This window comes from Acanthaster planci, linkage group LG15, assembly GCF_054643075.1.
Source record: "Acanthaster planci isolate LZ-2023a linkage group LG15, COTS_SCS, whole genome shotgun sequence".
Lineage (NCBI taxonomy): Eukaryota > Metazoa > Echinodermata > Asteroidea > Valvatida > Acanthasteridae > Acanthaster > Acanthaster planci.
In genome coordinates this window covers 1,939,324-1,956,681 of record NC_141791.1, presented here as the reverse complement: position 1 = coordinate 1,956,681, position 17,358 = coordinate 1,939,324, and the positions used below count along the sequence as shown (strand labels likewise).

The following is a 17,358-nucleotide window of genomic DNA, read 5'->3' as shown; positions in this document are numbered from 1 at the left end:
TCCAAATCCTGATTTATATGGACGCGTGGGTTGAAATGGTCAGACATCAATGCCCCCAAGCAGACAGAAACTCCATTTCAGACGAGTTAATGTCTGTTGTACTTGTGCGATGAATTACGAGTCCCGAGGAATGTCATGTAAGGTCCGCACAGGTGTTGTTGAAGTGGCCTTCTTTAGATCAAGCGAGTTTCAAGTGGCCGCCATATTGGTTCTTAGAAAATCATTCAACTTTCGGCAAACACACTGTCTGCCTGAAGTTGCAATTGTAGCATCCGCGTCTACAGGTTTTGAGATAAATAATATTGTTCTTCTCGGAACATCTTGTTGGAAATGTACATTTATGGATTTTCGGCTTCGGAGGCACAGACACCAGTAAGGTGAAAGAATGTGTCATGACGTTGACGAATCAATTTAGATTTCTGCGCAGTTTAAAATTCTGATTTACGAAAACGTTGCATGCAAATCAAGTTTCACCACATGTGAATGTATACATAAATAAGGACACAAGGGGTTCAAAAAGTAGTAATGTTTATTGTTTCTTCGGATTTTTGGAAAGGGAATTATCTGTCAAAGATCCCATACATGAATTAAAAAACTACGAAGGAGTGTACATTTTGTGCGTTACATAATTCATTATAAAAGCGGCATTTTGACATTTCGACCCCAAAACTGAAAAATAAATCATACCCTGAGTAAAAACAGATCTCGGAATGTATCTCTCCACGCTAACTTTTGAACTTTATCAGCGGAACAAAGCCAGTCTTTTCTTCCCGTCGAGTGTTCAGGGCTAGAAACTCTAGTGGCTCTTTGATAGCACAACAAAGACCACCCTGGCAACGGACTGGCCCCGATATCGACGGTGAACAAAGCGGGCTGTTGACCACGGTGTCTCCCGCTAACAGGCCGGCAAACAGGAGATGGGTAATTTATCTTTAAACCTGGGGAGTCTTGTCGACGGCCTTTAGAAACTGTGCCAGATAAAACTTTGTATTTGGGTTTGAAACCAGGTTATGCCCTAATGTAGGTGTTGCTTTGCGTCAGTATACTGTGCAAGTACAGTATAATTATGCTTCGCTAGAGTTGATGTCTGGGGTAATTGTGGGCGAACCGGGGGGGGGGCGTTTTTAAGGGAGATGAACATCACTTGGGCAGTAGGCAGAAATTATTTTCTCAATCTGGCAGTGGTTGTAGCAGGAAACCATGAATGACATAAAATGAACCAATGACAATGCCAAATGACCGCCTTGGAATCCGAACTTGCCTGTAAAGTGCACGTATGTTCATAAATTTCTCGAGCAAACAATTTATATTGCAGTCCTATTCATTAATTATTGATGGTAGGGACGGACTACAAACGAGTCTAACTCTGTTAATTTGACCTTTCAAGCCCAAGATGAAAAAGGGATCGTGTTAGTCGATAACACCAAAAAGGGACCCTGCCAGTCGCCTGGATTCCACCATTTCAGCCGGTAGAAAATTTCAGCATCGACACGCTGGCAATTTTTTTTATATTACTGTTTTTCCGCCTGTAAAAATTTGCGATCCGCGATTTTCTGCAGCAAAAAGATGTTTTTTTTTCCACTGGTACTGTTCAACTTCCACCGACAGACGCTTGTGTCAAGGATGCTTTTGGAAATACGTATCCATGGCAACTCACCAAGGCGATTTGGACGGTCACATGGTGCCATGAGTAATCTTGACGGTGACTGATGATGACGATCTTGATTTGGGGAAAATGTTGTAGTGACGGTTGCTGTCATAACTTCGGGTGCAAATGAAAAAAAACGACCACGGCTTCACGTTGCTGGCGTCGTGGCATGGACTGAATCTGATGGAGCTGTGAAAGCAAACCAGGTTGGTTTTTCACTCCTGCTTTGGATTAGAAAACAAATAAATACGCAGGATTGCCACGAGCACGGAAAGTTGGAATGCGGACATTCTGGTCGACATCCTTATTCCACGCTCCGTTGGTAGAACAAAAATAGAATTCCATGTTTAATCGCGGCAGTGATCGGTTCATTACGGAGCCAATCTATGAAGCAAAGTTCTATGAGCTCTCTTCCATTAGAAATGGACATATAATCGCACAGGCTGCTCAAATATGACTTTGTACTTAACGCGGTACCGCGGGTAACCGACGCACCTCAGAGAGCGGCGATACGTGACGGTTCGGACCGGGTGCATTTTGGAAGTGAGATGCGGTTCACGCTGGTGCCGGGAAATATCTGATGGAGAATTCCAAAACTAGAATAGCGGGTTCAGACGATTCCACGAGATTAGAAGCAAGATTGAACTTACTTCTGCGATTTATTAAAAAATATGTATGTCGTGGACGAGTCTTAGAAAACGCCGGGACTTCAGTACCAGCTAATGCATCGTGTTTGACGCTGACAGAAACTCGAGTTCTGCGTGTTTAGTCTACTGGAGTGAGTTTTATTATTGTGGTTGGCATGACAAACGATGCCGATCTCCTGAGCAGCTTTGAAACTGTTATCAAAGCGGATCCAATGAACATACTTTTATACACCAAGAACAAAACATACCAGAAAGTATGTACGAAGTAAAAATCACAGAGATGGTAGCTAGCCATATGAGATTACCGATTTTGGAAGACACTTAGACTGACCGACAAAACAAAACTCAAATATTCCCTCCAAAAGTACAAGAAGGGCAGAAAGTTTTGAGACAACCAACGTTGAAATAATGGAAGGACCTTTACGGTTCACGACGGCCATGGGGGACGGCCGACCCAAGGCGGTGAAGGACCCCTCGGCCCCTTCTGCGCCGGAGGAAGACGCCAACAGGGCACGGCTCCCCGCCGGAGGATACTACGATGACAGTGAGGCCAAGCTGGCCAATCGCTACGAAGACCGGCGGTTGGCCATGGCCATACAGGGGATCAGCCTAGAGCGGTGCCGTACAGTGGCAGAGATCGAACACGGCAAGAAAACGGTGAGTTTTGTTGGGAGATTTTGGTTTGTCTGCAGGACGCTAAGAATCCCTAAAAAATACTGGATAAAAGTAAACTGAGTTTTGAAGCGCGTGCGTCTTTTTGAAAACGATTTTGGGTTAGCAATAATTGAAAAAAATAAATTGCACGGCATCTTTCAAATTGCTCCAAATACAAGGCCAGTAGATCGTTTCAGACGATGGTTTTACTATTCCCGACACTGCACATAAACATTGTGCCACTAAACAAAGTCTAAACCCTTCCATTTGTCCTAACAGGTGCGCAAAGGCTTCCACAAGATCCTTTCACAGCAGCAATTACTAGATGTTGCCCGGGCAGATAACGTCGTTGGGTCCCGGCATCCACCGCCCAGCGACACACCGCGCTCGCCCCGTCCGCCAGCCTACCGCCGCCCGCTCAGCAGCAAGAACGCTCGCGTAAGTCCCCAGACTCAACTTCAGTCATTTATTTTTTTCCCTTAAAGAGGCCCTCTTACAACAAGTTTACAGTTGCCGCCTCTAATTTCCTGCCAGGTGCTGAAATTCTCTTCGCACCCATGCATTTGAAAATGGGTCATTTACAGGAACGCATAATTTCAACTCAATTTAACTTCTGTGGAAAGTTTTAACATGATTTCAACGCTTGAATCAAAAGATTTTGGATGTATGACTGAAACTGCTTTCACAGGATGACGCTGAAAATGCTACCTTTCACTTTCAAACAGTAAATTTTAAAATGAACAACTCTGCTTATGCGAGTGTCCGTGTGGCATTTAAAGAGGCCGGAGGTTCTTATACCACTTCAATCAGTGTTCTTTGTTACACCGAAAAATTTACATTTAAATGAGTTTTCCATTGTCTTCTATTTGACCAAGTTAATTTTGTTGTCATTCTGGCAGGCTTCCTCAACATCAAGACAATATCTTCATCGTAGCCCCTCATCGCCAAATTTCAACCCCAACTCCTTAGATGCTAAGAGCACTGGAAGGAAGTCGGATCCTGGACCCCTGAGGAGGCTGTCGCCTCATGAGCCAGAACAGAAGATGAGAACTTGTGAGGGGTTCCGTGCCTCACGACCCTTGACTTCGGGTGGTAGGAGAACAGTTGGTGTCCTGCGTGGGGATGACGGTGGAAGAAGGGAGGAGGGATTTGGAAGGGGAGCAGGACCTACATCCAAGCCCCACAAACCGGGGGACGGTCGCAGCAGGGCCAGGACAGCTCTTGGGTTCAGGCAGAGATGCCGGAACCAGCACAAACTGGTTCCACCTGGTTCCAACCAGATCCAGCCCAAACCGGTTCGGCCCAACCACATCCAGCACCTACCGACTCAGACCAGTTCAGCGCAGACGAGTGCCAGCGAAGATGACTCTAACACCGATGATGATACTGATGATGAGGTGGTCAAAAGGAAACCGAGACAGCGTTCCACGAGTGCTTTTGGGGCTGACCAAGTACACCTCATGTCCTCGTCGGATGAAGAACCGGACCTACTTGCCGGGCAGGGGGTGATGCCACGGCAGCGAAGCAACTCCATCCACAACCGGCCCCACTCCACGGCGACGAGTCGGTCACGACGGGAGCTCAGCCGGCTCACGCACATCGACGCCATCACAGCCGCTGAAATGGCCCTCCGGAGGAAAATGTGGCTGGCGAAAAAGGAGTCCCAGAACCACTTTGGGGATGTGGCCCTCCAACAGAAGGTCCAGGAGTTCATCACCAAGTTGGACGGCGACAAAAAGAAGGCAACACAGCAGCTGATGACATTTCCAAACACGGATCAGGCAAAGGAAGAGCACTTCGTATTGCCAGCATTGTGACAAACTCCGCTCCTCTCCCATCTCCTCAACTCATTCTTTCGATTAGATTCAGTTGCAATCGACCTCACACGACCTACTCTTGGCAAAGCAAGCTTAACCCAACTTGAAAAAGGGAGAGTCTGATGCCAGACAGAAAGAAGAAGAGGGAAACGGTATTACAAGAACTACGTATCTTGTTCACAGAAGGAAGACGCCGAGAAATTTGGAGAATCTTGGGCCCGAGTGCCCAAAGCGCGGATACGTCGGAAATTACAGGTTCCAATTCCCCATCACTAAAATTTTCGTTGTTCATGCATTTCTTTATATAAGGCTTGTCTTTTGGCTGTCAGAAATGAAGAATAAGGAATGTGTTCGTCAGATTTCATACATTGCTTAGGTTATTTTCTGTCAAATGAATCAGAGAATCGCTTTTATTTGACCTTTTGACATAACTGGTATAGTTCATTTGTATTTGAGTCGCCAGTAGCATTTTCATCAGAACTTATGTACCTGTTCTTAAATCTGCAGTGTGCATGACTGCATTAAAAATGAGAAATGGTTAAGAAGTGTTTGAATAAATGCAAATTTAACAGAAACAAGTCATTTTGAAGATTGTTTATTTGTTAATTTTTGAAAGCAGAGGCACTAAGAATGTACTAGCCACCTTAGGGACTGTTACTAATCTTTAGGCTTAGAGATAGGAAACAGCTAAAACAGAGAATTTCTCTAGGGCTTGTTCAATTTCCCCCATATTATTCAAATTCAAAATATTCATTGTGAATGTCCTGTCAAAGGTTACAAAGTGTTTTGTGTGTGTTTATATAAAGCTAACGATTTTCGTGCAATTTGAGAATAAATTTCTACTGCTTATAAATATGCCCAGTCATTCAACATGAAGTTGGAAGTTAACACCTCCTGTGATTTTTTTAAAGTATTTAACTGAGGTCGATTTTCAGGGTTTTATTATTAATGAATCATCTATAATCATAAGACAATGAATATTCATAGGATAATGATATTGCCAGTCAATGTACATGTACAATAACATCACATGCTGTATTCGGCTGGTAACCAGCCAAATGCTAATTTCCGAAGTTTCACAATTTTTCCTGCAAGATATATCTAGTGAGCCAGAAAAACAGACTGGTCACTTCAGCTTTTCAGCATATCAATGTTACGATAACTGTCAAGATCTCATGGTACCAGACAAAGGATAACAACAGTCTTCAATTAATCTGCCCACTTTAATCCCCGCCCCTTCCCATCTCCCGCCCCCTTCCCCTGAATGCTACCTGTAGTTGTAATCTATCATCCCAGGAATCCGGAGGCAAATATTGTAGTAGGCTTGGCAAAGGAGGTTGAACTCCTCCATTGTTAAAGTCATTGGCCGTCTCATTGGGTCGATCGCCGTCTTCTGGAAAATCTCTTCTGTCAGGTCAGGCCTCTCCAAAGGAAAGAGACTTCTGAAAACGGGCAAAACAGAAACATTTGAAACTAAAGATTCCAATTCCATCCATACTGACCCTCTGAAAAAGAATACTTGAATCAGGACCCAAAGTAAAACATAAAAACGTTATTTTATCCACAGCGCTCAACTCTCGACTGAACTCTTGACCCCAAAACTGAGTTTTGAGCTCACAACTTCCAACTTACATCTTTGACTGCAGACAAGAAACTAAGTCTCAAACCAACACCAACTAATCTTTGAACTTAAGATTGGCGAACCCAAAGTACTCGCAAGCAACATCTAAACACTCACTCAATTCCTCGTCTGCAGTACTTTCTTCTGAAATGGAAGACTGAACGGACCAATTTCTCGACCAGCTTGAACGGCAGGTCGATGAGCGGCTCCTCCAAGGGCGTAAAGTGGACCACGCCCACATCCACCTGCAAATCAGACAAAATATAATATACTTGTTCTCTCAAAGTTTTCTTGAAATGCGCGAGCAGTGACAATTGAGAAGTTAAATTGGAAGGGGATTCCAGGTTGAGACAAGTCTTTTTGAGGGACACGTACGTCTGGTTTGGGTACAAAAGCCGTGCCGGGTATGGTGAAGCAGTGCTTGACTTTACACAGATGCTGAGCCATGATGGAAAGACGGCTCCGCTGGAGGTCTTTCACAGGTGCGACCAACCTCTGCGAAAATTCACAAAAATCCAAACAAAAACAATAAAACTTTGAAAATCACAGGGTATTGGCAGTACAACGGAGAGTCTGAACAATGATTTGGCAAACTGGAAACCTTGGACGTCACATATGCTTCAGTGTGCTTGTAAGACAATGCTATTTTTAAAAAATACTTTTTCAGTTTTTGTATGCCTTTGTAAAAGTGAAATGCGGACTAAAAAGTTTGTCCATTATTTTAAGAGTGTTGGTCTTTGTTCTCAGACCCTGTTACTTTGCAAAGGTCCCTCAGAGGATACCTCAGCGACTTCCTTCTGAAAGGTCAGCAGCATACTGGTCCGACCAAAGACAAAAGGCCCTCTGCGATTGGACAGAGCTTCCAGCCAGCGGATTATCAGCGGCGTTGACACGTTGAATGGGAGATTGCCAATGATGTGGAAATTAGGAGGATCTGAAATAGCCAAGAATAGAGTAAAAAATGATGTTGATCCACAAGGGAAAAAAACAAACATGATCAATTTAGGTGACAGAATCTATGGGCCACAGGCATCAATAACATCTGGTTGTCAACAATCCAATACATTTCTCTAATAAACATATGCCTTAAAACCCATACAGAATTCCACATCTTTGATGAAGTCTTTGAAAAAGGAAATGTAACCTCAAATGGGTTTGCCCGTCTCCAATATGATTTCATTATCAGCCTCTAGAGGGCAGCATACAAGGTACTAGGAATGGTGGTAATAAACCTTCATGCCAGGCTTTCTTCAAGTTTTCAGGAAAGACCTCTTCCATGTTGAATTTTAAGATATCCCCATGGATGACCTTTAACCTTTCCTCTGCTGCCTCAGAAAGCATCTACAGGGAAAAAATTGAAATTACAAATATCAAAAAAGGTCAGTACTCAGGCAAAATACTATCATTACTAATATATTCATTATGTGCCTATGTTCAAAAGCATTCGTCTCGAGCAGAGACTGGGGATGAATTTCATTGAGCTGACTGGTAGAGAAATTTGCTAAGCACGGGAAATGTTTCCTTAGCAGGAACAGATTACCAGCCGAAGTACCATGCAAAGTGTGTTACTTGAGACTGGTTCCCTGCTGATTTTTGCTTGTGCAAAAATTCTGTTAAGCAATTTTTCCATGACTTTAGGCCAAGATGTGTGCACATTCCGCTGAAAGTTAGATCTAAAACCGGAAGGATGCATGTGCAAGAAACACCGGAAACTTGCAGTGAGTTCCTTGGCTCCCCTGAGTAATTCGCACCATGAGTCCCTAGCTACTCACTTCAAGACTCGGGAGGAAGCGACGATCTTTCTCCACAACCGTCAGGCTGGCAGCACCTTGGTTGAGTATGGACCTTGTGATGCCCCCAGGGCCTGGTCCCACTTCACACACATGGGCACCAGCCAGCTTGCCTGCTTGCCGAACAATTTTATCTGTAACAAAAGGATATTTGTAATTGTCAACTGATGAAAATGATATGGTGTTTCAGTCAAGGGTCAATGCCAAGCACCCCACTGCAAACAAACAATGGAAAAGTGTCATATGTGGACAACACTAATTTTCCCTTAAATTGTTATATTACAGCCAAAAGAAAAATATAACATGCCCTGAAAAAGTGAAGAAAAGAAAATTCCCAAGCATTTATTTAGAAAACCCTTGGGGTTTTTCAGACAAGTCTCATAGGTTTGTGCACAGCGGCATCAACTTATGATCAAGTGTTATCCGTATATGGAACTCTTTCTGAGACAATTTCAAATGCAAATCATGACAAATGGAAGTTATGTTTTGTGAAGTTGGCTTTCATACTGAATGTGAAATAAATCTCATAAATATTCAAATGAAAAAATGTTTGCTGATCATGTAAAGCATGAAAAACTAACTCATGTAAAACTAACACTCGGCAATCAGTCCAAAGATACAGGACAAACCACAGCAGGGATATTGTACGCCAAATATTTAACAAGCAGCAGCCATACAGTGCAGTGCATTCTTTCGCACGTAGGCCCCTACCCGTCAAGTTCATGTCCAACAGGAAATTCTGAGACAGCTGCCGCTCCGCCCTCAGTCCGTACAGGCGAATGATGTCGCGAATCGTTGGAAGAGGTGGTAAGCGAAGATTGGCCATGCTTTCATCCGCCTCGAAACGACCCCTTCCCCTTCACAAAGCTATCATCAGATACAACGACAGAATTCTTTCAGCTTTCTTCGTGAAGTTAAAATATTGTTTGTAACACTGGGCTGTAACGAATACTAAAAAAGTTGCTGCAAAAATAGTCACAAAAATGTCAAAACACCCACAACGCACAACTACTACCCACATGGTTTTGTTGTTATGACCTCTAACCTCAACTACCTAGCTAACCTAATATTATTCTATTAAAAGACTGGAGAGACATATAACTCAACTGGAACAGGAATTTTATTTCTAAAGTATAATAAAGGATAAGCTTTTTGCAGATTTATCAATATAAATAATACAAAGGGGTTTTAATTTAAAGAAAAACAAGAAGCTTGAAAGGTCTCAGTCAGGGTTACCAGCAACGCCAATATTGGCGGTATGATTGCTTGGTTACTAGGCACGCCGCTGGGATACCAGACCAACCCAAGTTATTTTGACGGATTGAGGGAGTGAGGTAAATTTTTTCGGGTTCTCAATAAATTTGAACAAGGAAAATAAGATAATCCACAATCAGAATCATTTTCATCACACGTAACGCCAGTTCTGTAGCTTTTATAACTTTTCGCATAAAAATGTACTTCACTGGTGTATGATACAAAAAAGAGAGTTCAAATTGGAAGTGATGACCACGCTGATACATCGTTTTACATGTAACTCGGCTCGCTCTGGGCTCGTCAAGCGAAATGGCTGCATCACGTTGACATTGCTGCGTGTGTCCACCCTGGCTGGGTCTTGTGTGCCGTTTTGTTACACACATAGTGTACTGGACACATGCTGGTCGTGCTAGAGGAGTAGGCCTAAATGGAGAGGTGTTTTATTGAGAAATTTATTTGATACTGATTACTCTGTCAGTGACAGGCCTAATACGTAGTAAAAGGCCTAGGCTTATCATGATTTTGAAATCTCGGAACCATTTTGTGAACGAGGAGTAATTGCAGAATACTCTGCATGTCTGCCACTCTAAAAAAAATGCCCCCTGGAATGACTGGTTATGTGGGTACAAGGTGGAAATCCCTTGAGAAGAGTGTGACACTTTCACCTGTACCTGGCTATGAGGTTGATCTTGTGGGATGGCGGGGTATTCTGCAGTTGAGCTGTAAATGGCATCTGCCCCTTTAACATGCCCAAGTGAACCATAGACCATGAGACAGGCATGCAACTTTTCCGCAGATCAGCTGATTTCCTCATTTTTCACTTCACATTGGTCCCATAAGGAATTGAAAAACACTGTACAAAATGTTGGAAATATTGGAGCTTCCTCGTTTTTTGTTTTGTCTAAGTTGCTTACCTGATGAGAATGAACATCCCAGTTTTCCGCCCACCGCCGCATACTGCTGAAACAGCTGCCAAAAATGTCATTATTTTCCTAAAAGTCATTTTTTCAGGAAAATCAATATTTTTCCCGTTGGGAATGGTTAAAAAATGGCTGCAAAGTAAATTAGGAGTTCGTAGTGTGCCTGCCTACAAATGGTATGATGCAAGACAGACTGAGAGCTAGTCTACTTACATGTATTTATTTCAAGGTTGCTTCCCTTTGCATGGACGTGTACTCGCTATTGATGTGTGGTATGTACACCGACTTGTACTACTCAACAATGGCGATGCGCTCCAAATAATAAGGAAAAAAAGCCTCATGGGTTTTCAGAATTGTCCGGATGGAAATCCAGGATGTCCATTCTCATGGCCTTAGTGGAAATTTAGGCCTAGGCCTATCATGGGCTTTGGTTAGCTGATTATTCATTGCATTTAGCAGTGTTACTTATTGTAAAGGTCAAGTTCCTCAATTAATCTCTCTTCTTTATTCTTGTATTAAGGAATCGGAAGCCAAGGCTACCTGAGTTTGAAACTTCAGGCCAGCACAGAGTTCGTTAAGTAGTGGTGCCTTTCAACCCAGCACATCAGCAGCAAAACTATCACTGCTTACTCTGCCAATCTGAAGGATGACATGCACTTAGCTGACCAACTCTAGAGCACTACGACTTACATCTTTATCCAACATACACTCAGAAAGAGACGCATCAACAAATAGGCTTATGAAATTTCTCACCTGCGTTATGACATTGTTCCTGTGTGGGTATTTCTGTTTATAAATCAACTCAGCTGATTCAGCAAGAATGAAAAGTTTGCTGAATTTTTGACCACACAGCTCACTGCAGCATGCTGCCTGGTAATTGACCAACTTCAGTTCTGTGGATACTGGAATTGATCGGCACCCGACTACGTTCAGTCCCGTGTGAATGAACATCAAATACCTGACGACCCTTAGCTGAGCAGTTCCAAACTTTATTAAATCACCTTTTCATCAGCAACAGTTTCTGCAGACATTGTCATCTGACTTGATCGCCTGTGGCTGACAAGAAAGCAATGGGGATCGTTGATTTCTTCAGCAAGATCTTTGGTAACAGTGGCAGGAAGGCCCAGGTGCTGTGCGTGGGACTCGACAACAGTGGCAAGAGCACAATTATCAATGAACTCAAACCCAAGGACGTGAGTACAGTGGTCTGTCCTCAGCACCACAGAGCTAGAAGGGGACTGGCTGATAACCCATCGCTGTCATAGTTATCCAAAATCTTATGTATTTAATTTGTAAAATTGGAGGATTTAAGAGTTGACTTGATTTAGAACCTCATCCCAAAAATGAAATAAGTCACTAGAGACGGTTACCGAAACTTCAAAATATTTTTAATTTTGGGATCAGGTCTCAACAAAAGTCAAGGCTTTGGTCGATATCATTTTGTTCTCTTCCCTGTAGACTCAAGCAGAGGATATCGTACCCACGATTGGTTTCACGGTGGAGAAGTTCAAGTCCACGTCTGTCAACTTCACCGTGTTTGACATGTCGGGCCAAGGCAGATACAGGAACTTGTGGGAACACTACTACCGGTCAGTTGCATTTTTGGGGTTCAACTCCAAGATTTAGGGTCTTTTACTGCTTTGTATGGTAGCATTTGAAGAGACTATGTGTCTTGTCACACATGCATAGGTCATGCCTTCCTCTATCAAAGTTCATATTGAAAGGACTGTTTGTCTGTGTTGGTGCTTGAAATTGGACTCTGTTCCTAAGCAAAAGCGGGCGCTCTCCACCTTATTGAGGAGAGAGAGAAATGGGCCTGTTCCTGGTCACTCAGTTCTAGGCCGTGTCCGAAACGGGCTTCCAGAGCTACGGCTAGGTCTATTGTCTACGCGTCTCCACGCATTTCCAATGGAGCAGAGACCTAGCTCTAGACAAGATTCGGATGCAGCCCCATAGACTGTAGACAGAGAGGGCGGGAAATAGTCTACAAGTGAAACTTTCACTGGTTTACATACATAACTATCGCTCAGGAAGAGTCACTGCATACCAGGGAAATGCCTCGCATTGACTGTAAGCCCTTGTTGGAATCATCAGGCTTTGGCTGGGATAAATACCAGAATACACGTCTATAGGAAATGGCCACAGCCAATTTTGGACACGCCCCGATGTTTCACATTAATTTTTCGTTGAAGGGGTTCCTTTGAATGAAGGTCTCAGTCAACACTGTGTTTAATTTTTGACAATTTTTGCTTTGGTCAATTTCAGTGAAGCCCAGGGCATCATCTTTGTGCTGGACAGCAGTGACAAATTCCGCATGGTGGTGGCCAAGGAAGAGTTGGACATGCTGTTGAAGCATAAAGGTAACGTAAGGTAGCGTTGTAACGGCTGCGGCTGGGCATAGCATGCGTGACTATGCGAGGCACCGGCTAGCGGCTGAAGCCTTTTCCCACAGATGTGTGTATCGCAAGTCACAGCCCGTTAATATGGACATGGCCGAATTCTCTGCCTCCGATCACACTCTCGGTATGGTTTGAGACCAGCTGTTTCCTTCCTGACTTTGGGCATTATTCAGTTATAGCACGCACAGATTCCAGGAACCTTATGTAACGGAAAGCTCAGGAAATCTATTCTATGACTCTCGCATGCATCCCGCAAAGTGCCCTTAACTGTATGCTGCACGTAGCCGACCGATTTCATTTGTCAACTCAATATCACTGCAGATTTGAGCAAAATACCAACATGAATAGGGGCACATGGCTCAGTAACCATTTATTGAAATATTTGGCATGTTGCTACAACAAATTCTGATTTTTTAACCCCTTCACCCCCCTCCCAATTTTCTCAGACATAGCCACGAGGTGCATCCCCATCCTCTTTTTTGCCAACAAGATGGACCTGAGGGACGCCCTGTCCTCCGTCCAGTGCTCCAAGGGGCTTGAGCTGGAACGCATCAAGGACAAGCCTTGGCATATATGCGCCAGTAACGCCCTGACAGGAGAGGGGCTTCATGAAGGCATTGAGTGGCTCACAGGTGAGGAAAAAAAAAGTCAACTCAGGATTTTTGATATTCAAATGAGATTAATGTACTGATTTGTTTGAGTGGCTCACAGGGGAGAAAAAAAAGAAAGGTTAGGATCTTCTGTATTCGACTGAGATTAACCATGTTAACTTATCAATGTTTTTTAATGGCTCACACAACAGGTTGGAAAAAGAGAGAGGTTTAATTTGTTTGTTTAATCTGAATTAGAATATGTATTGATATGTTCCTTTCTTGTTAAAGTGCTTCTCATTTTCAACTTGAAGAAGTTTCCCCCTCAAAAGAATGATTTTGTTAGCTGTATACTATGTGGTCATCGCCTTCCAAGAGTCTTTAGAAAGACCTGTAGTTTTACTCAGGTGGGATTAGAACCCACAACCTCCTGATTATCAGTGCAGACACCAGTAACCACCCTGCCAACAAGCTGCTTTCAAGAGCTTTGAAGGGTGTAGACTTGCTTGTAGGGATTAGCATTGCATTAATTGAATTGTAGTATTTTGTTTTCAATCGTGTTTCTTTTCCAGATAAACTGAGACGGTGATGAGGGGAAGAAACAACAGACACGGTGGTAAACAGAGTGAGGAATAGAGGGGAGTATCTCAAAATCTCAGCTGTTTCGCTGGGAGTATATTTTTGCTCTGAACAGGAACAAACACTCTACTCTGTAGAAAGTTCACTGCTTGGAAGTGCTGGGTCTCCTTCATGGGCGCCTAACTGGGATCTGTCTGCTTCAACAGGACATATGCTTGGAATAGGGCTCCGTCAGAGTTACTATGCTGTGGCTGAACAATAACATGTTAAACATGAGAGCCTATTGAGAACGGAGTTAGCCGCTAGCTGGTAGTCTCCATAGGCGACTGTGTTATTTACCAGTCACGGCCAGGCAATTCGGACGCAGCCTTTTGCTTCTTCTAACCGGGATCCCAGAGGGCAGTCAGTTAAAACAAGAATGCCATTGATTTCAAACACTCTGTAACCTCTTGCTGCTGGGGGACCCGTTTTCGAGCACATAGGCTTTATACACGGAGCCAAGGAACCCGAAACAGGACAAAGGGAACTGGGCCTTGTAACAAAAGACAGTACTCAGAACAAAAGACCAGGCTGCTGGGTATTAACGACATTTTTTCACTCTCAGTAGTGGAGATAATCCAGCCTTGTTTTGAAACAGTATACCACGGTTTGGGGCATTTAGAGCGAGCGGATTACCACCGGGGACAAAAGTGTTCCACCACTGCAGCGATGAGCCACACAGCACCGCTGCACGCTAATCTGGCCCCTATTGAAAAGAGGTCAGCAGCGCACTGTGCCAGGTTCATGAACAAAAGAAAGTTATATAACACTGCACAATCTGGGCTCTTTTTACAAGGCTGCAGGCCTGGCTGAAATACTCGGGCGTCAGTAGATTTTGTCTGTCAGGCTAGATTGGCCACCAGACAGTAATTCATGTGGGTGTTTATCCATTAATTGATAATGATGAATTTATGAAGAATTTTGAAAACTGAAAATCTTGGTAAAGTCCCGATTATGTGCACTGCATTTTTCAAACCAACCAGCAGCAAGTGGTTAAAGTAAAAAGGACCACAAATGCAGCATTATTCAATTGCAACATTTCATTTTCTTCAAAGTTCATTTTTTTCACTCACATTTGCTTCACTGATTCATTTTTTCAGAAGACACAAAACACTATCGGACTCCAGGTTGGTTTTCCGGTTTGGTTTTTGTAACAAATGGGATGCCAATTTTTGTCATGGCATCAGCTTCAAGAATGAAATTTCATTTCAGTGAGACAAGTTGCTGAAGGTCTACTGTCTTTGTACACAGTTAATGATTTGCAGGGTCTGTGAAAGGCCCAAATTTGCCTTCTTATTGACCTACTTTGTATTAAGGAAATGTTCCCTGGTCAGTCTGTTTGCGTGCCTAGTTTATTGGCTGAGAATTCAGAACATTGGTATGTTTTTCCTTCGGCTTAAAAATGCATTTGAAGCCTGCTCTAAACAAAAACAGTAGACATTGCTAGCCAACCAAATCAAAACAGCAGGCTGATGTTGTAAGTCAGTTGGTTTTTTATTTCAGATGCTAGTCAAACTCAGAAGTACAGGTTTAGCCTCCTGTAACGTTGATCCTGTTGTATACACAAAAAACTTGTTATTTATCAATGAAACAATTTATGCAAACCATGCACATCTACTTAGTCAAACCTTCGACTTAGTGCAGATGAGTGGATAAAAATCACATGTGATTGAAATTGAATTAGTCTTGTATCGCAAAAAGAGAAGTTTTTTGATGTTTCACCAAGTGCCACACTGTACATGTACATTTTGCATCATTTCTCTGTTACCAGCACATTTCAGTACAGTAGCCAAAATGCAAAACTGCAATACGGGCGATTCACAATAGTGCGCCACCAACAGTTTGCAACACGTTGGCCAATCATAACGCACGAAATTTGTCAACCCTTTCCAAACGCGCATTGGGTTGACAAATTTCGCGCATTGGGATTGGTCAACGCATTGCAAACTCTTGGTGGCGCACTATTGTGAAACGGCCGTGTTGCATAGAATGTAATTTCACAGTTATTGAGAAAGCACGTAGTAAATAAGTAATGTATATTGTGAGAAAGGGAAACAGATAGTTGGAAAAAATTAGAATCTTGCATGAAAAGATGTCTTTCTAGATCCTGTTGTTTATGAGGGTGTAATTTTAAAGGGATTTCTACGACGGATGGGGACCAGTTTGAATGGTTCATAATTATTCGGCATTATTTGTCTACCCTTTTTTTCCCCCGTTTTTGTTCACATCACTTAGAAGTAACAGATTTTAAGAGGAAAGGTTTGGAGAGCTAACAGGTTTTGCTTTACAAAAATCTGTTCAACGTAAAGTTCCGAAATGCATATGAAGTGGAAAAAGTTACTGAAATTGAAGTGCAGTTTAAATTTCATGTCAGAAAAACAGTATACCTTGAATGATGTTGCAGTTTCCCTGAAGGGGAACAGGCAGAACTTTGTTTTGCATTTTTTTTCTCTACATATGTACCAAATTATTTGTATGCAGTAATATATTCTGCTCATTTTTCTGAAACTGTTTAAGATTTCTTTCACTGATCGGTTCTCTCTGTTAAGATTCCAAAAACTGTGTGGGATTAATTAATCAAGATTTATCACAGTAACTCAGTACTTGTAAAATTGTTGTAAATAAACTGATTGTGAAGTGATACATATTTGAATATTGGCCACAACAATATAATTATTGTGTTTTGATATTTTTTCCCCTGATCATTTTTTTAATTCATTTTCTCAAACTTGCAAATATGCATGACAATCTTGATTGGAATAAACAGAATTATTTTTGAAAAACAAATTATGGAAAGCCCTTTGATCATCTTGGTTATGTAAGATCTTGTATGCAAGATCTTTTCTTACTTTCTTGGATCACCACGCGGAGTTGGACTTATCGCCATTAACTATATATAGCGCCCTCTACGGGCTTTTTGGGCAAGTTTTATGCCGGCAGGAAGTTGTACTGTACGGTGGTATTGAAATCTTAGGTTGACAAAGAGAAACAATGGCTTTGATGTTTTTTTTCGAATAGAAAAAAATTGTATCAAAAATATTGCACAGATATAAAGCTAAGTTGAATGGTAGGGCTGATTATCGACAAAATGAAGCGAACTTCTGCCAAACTTTTTCTTTACGAAACTGATATGTAGGTTATGTCGCATTGAAACAACCATCAAATTTCAACACAACTTTGAATTAGCATCTCACATCTGGACTACTTTTTGTCTAGAAATTGGAATAAATATACTTAGTTTTGAAATTACATGTTCAAACCAAAATTATTATTTCGGTCTACTAAAATAAAATTTACGTCAGGCCCTCTCTACTTCAGTAATGTTAAATTCAAATTTTTCCTCTCTCTTCCTCTCCAGTAGTTTACAGCTGTTTATAATTTGTAACGCTTGGTTGAAAAG

General features: G+C 42.4%; 3 protein-coding genes across 3 annotated transcripts; 2 read left to right on the top strand and 1 right to left on the bottom strand.

The window, feature by feature from the left end:
* The first annotated feature begins 1,105 nt into the window (after window positions 1-1,105).
* On the top strand, window positions 1,106-5,642 carry LOC110974662 (uncharacterized). Its single transcript, XM_022226467.2, has 3 exons — window positions 1,106-2,952; window positions 3,229-3,387; window positions 3,849-5,642. The coding sequence occupies exons 1-3, from the start codon at window positions 2,704-2,706 to the stop codon at window positions 4,764-4,766; spliced, it is 1,326 nt and encodes a 441-aa protein (XP_022082159.2). The 5' UTR covers window positions 1,106-2,703; the 3' UTR covers window positions 4,767-5,642.
* On the bottom strand, window positions 5,346-9,209 carry tfb1m (transcription factor B1, mitochondrial). Its single transcript, XM_022226469.2, has 7 exons — window positions 8,889-9,209; window positions 8,160-8,311; window positions 7,620-7,728; window positions 7,170-7,321; window positions 6,763-6,882; window positions 6,505-6,632; window positions 5,346-6,208 (listed from the first exon to the last, which is right to left on the bottom strand). Exons 1-7 carry the CDS (start codon window positions 9,001-9,003, stop codon window positions 6,034-6,036), a joined length of 951 nt encoding a protein of 316 aa, XP_022082161.2. The 5' UTR covers window positions 9,004-9,209; the 3' UTR covers window positions 5,346-6,033.
* A 207-nt stretch (window positions 9,210-9,416) lies between these two features.
* On the top strand, window positions 9,417-16,611 carry arl6 (ADP ribosylation factor like GTPase 6). The gene is made up of 6 exons (XM_022225938.2): window positions 9,417-9,511; window positions 10,872-11,544; window positions 11,810-11,940; window positions 12,617-12,711; window positions 13,197-13,382; window positions 13,913-16,611. The coding sequence occupies exons 2-6, from the start codon at window positions 11,422-11,424 to the stop codon at window positions 13,927-13,929; spliced, it is 552 nt and encodes a 183-aa protein (XP_022081630.1). The 5' UTR covers window positions 9,417-9,511; window positions 10,872-11,421; the 3' UTR covers window positions 13,930-16,611.
* Window positions 16,612-17,358: the final 747 nt, after the last annotated feature.

What these genes read in the sequence shown, in the direction of transcription:
- LOC110974662 (XM_022226467.2), top strand. Translation starts at nt 2,704, where the DNA reads ATGGAAGGACCTTTACGGTTCACGACGGCCATGGGGGACGGCCGACCC. An exon ending in TCGAACACGGCAAGAAAACG is followed by an intron (nt 2,953 to 3,228) that starts GTGAGTTTTGTT and finishes TTGTCCTAACAG; the next exon opens with GTGCGCAAAGGCTTCCACAA. An exon ending in TCAGCAGCAAGAACGCTCGC is followed by an intron (nt 3,388 to 3,848) that starts GTAAGTCCCCAG and finishes TCATTCTGGCAG; the next exon opens with GCTTCCTCAACATCAAGACA.
- tfb1m (XM_022226469.2), bottom strand. Translation starts at nt 9,003, where the DNA reads ATGGCCAATCTTCGCTTACCACCTCTTCCAACGATTCGCGACATCATT. An exon ending in GTTGGACATGAACTTGACGG is followed by an intron (nt 8,312 to 8,888) that starts GTAGGGGCCTAC and finishes CTTTTGTTACAG; the next exon opens with ATAAAATTGTTCGGCAAGCA. An exon ending in GCTTCCTCCCGAGTCTTGAA is followed by an intron (nt 7,729 to 8,159) that starts GTGAGTAGCTAG and finishes TTTTCCCTGTAG; the next exon opens with ATGCTTTCTGAGGCAGCAGA.
- arl6 (XM_022225938.2), top strand. Translation starts at nt 11,422, where the DNA reads ATGGGGATCGTTGATTTCTTCAGCAAGATCTTTGGTAACAGTGGCAGG. An exon ending in TTGTGGGAACACTACTACCG is followed by an intron (nt 11,941 to 12,616) that starts GTCAGTTGCATT and finishes GGTCAATTTCAG; the next exon opens with TGAAGCCCAGGGCATCATCT. An exon ending in CATGCTGTTGAAGCATAAAG is followed by an intron (nt 12,712 to 13,196) that starts GTAACGTAAGGT and finishes CAATTTTCTCAG; the next exon opens with ACATAGCCACGAGGTGCATC.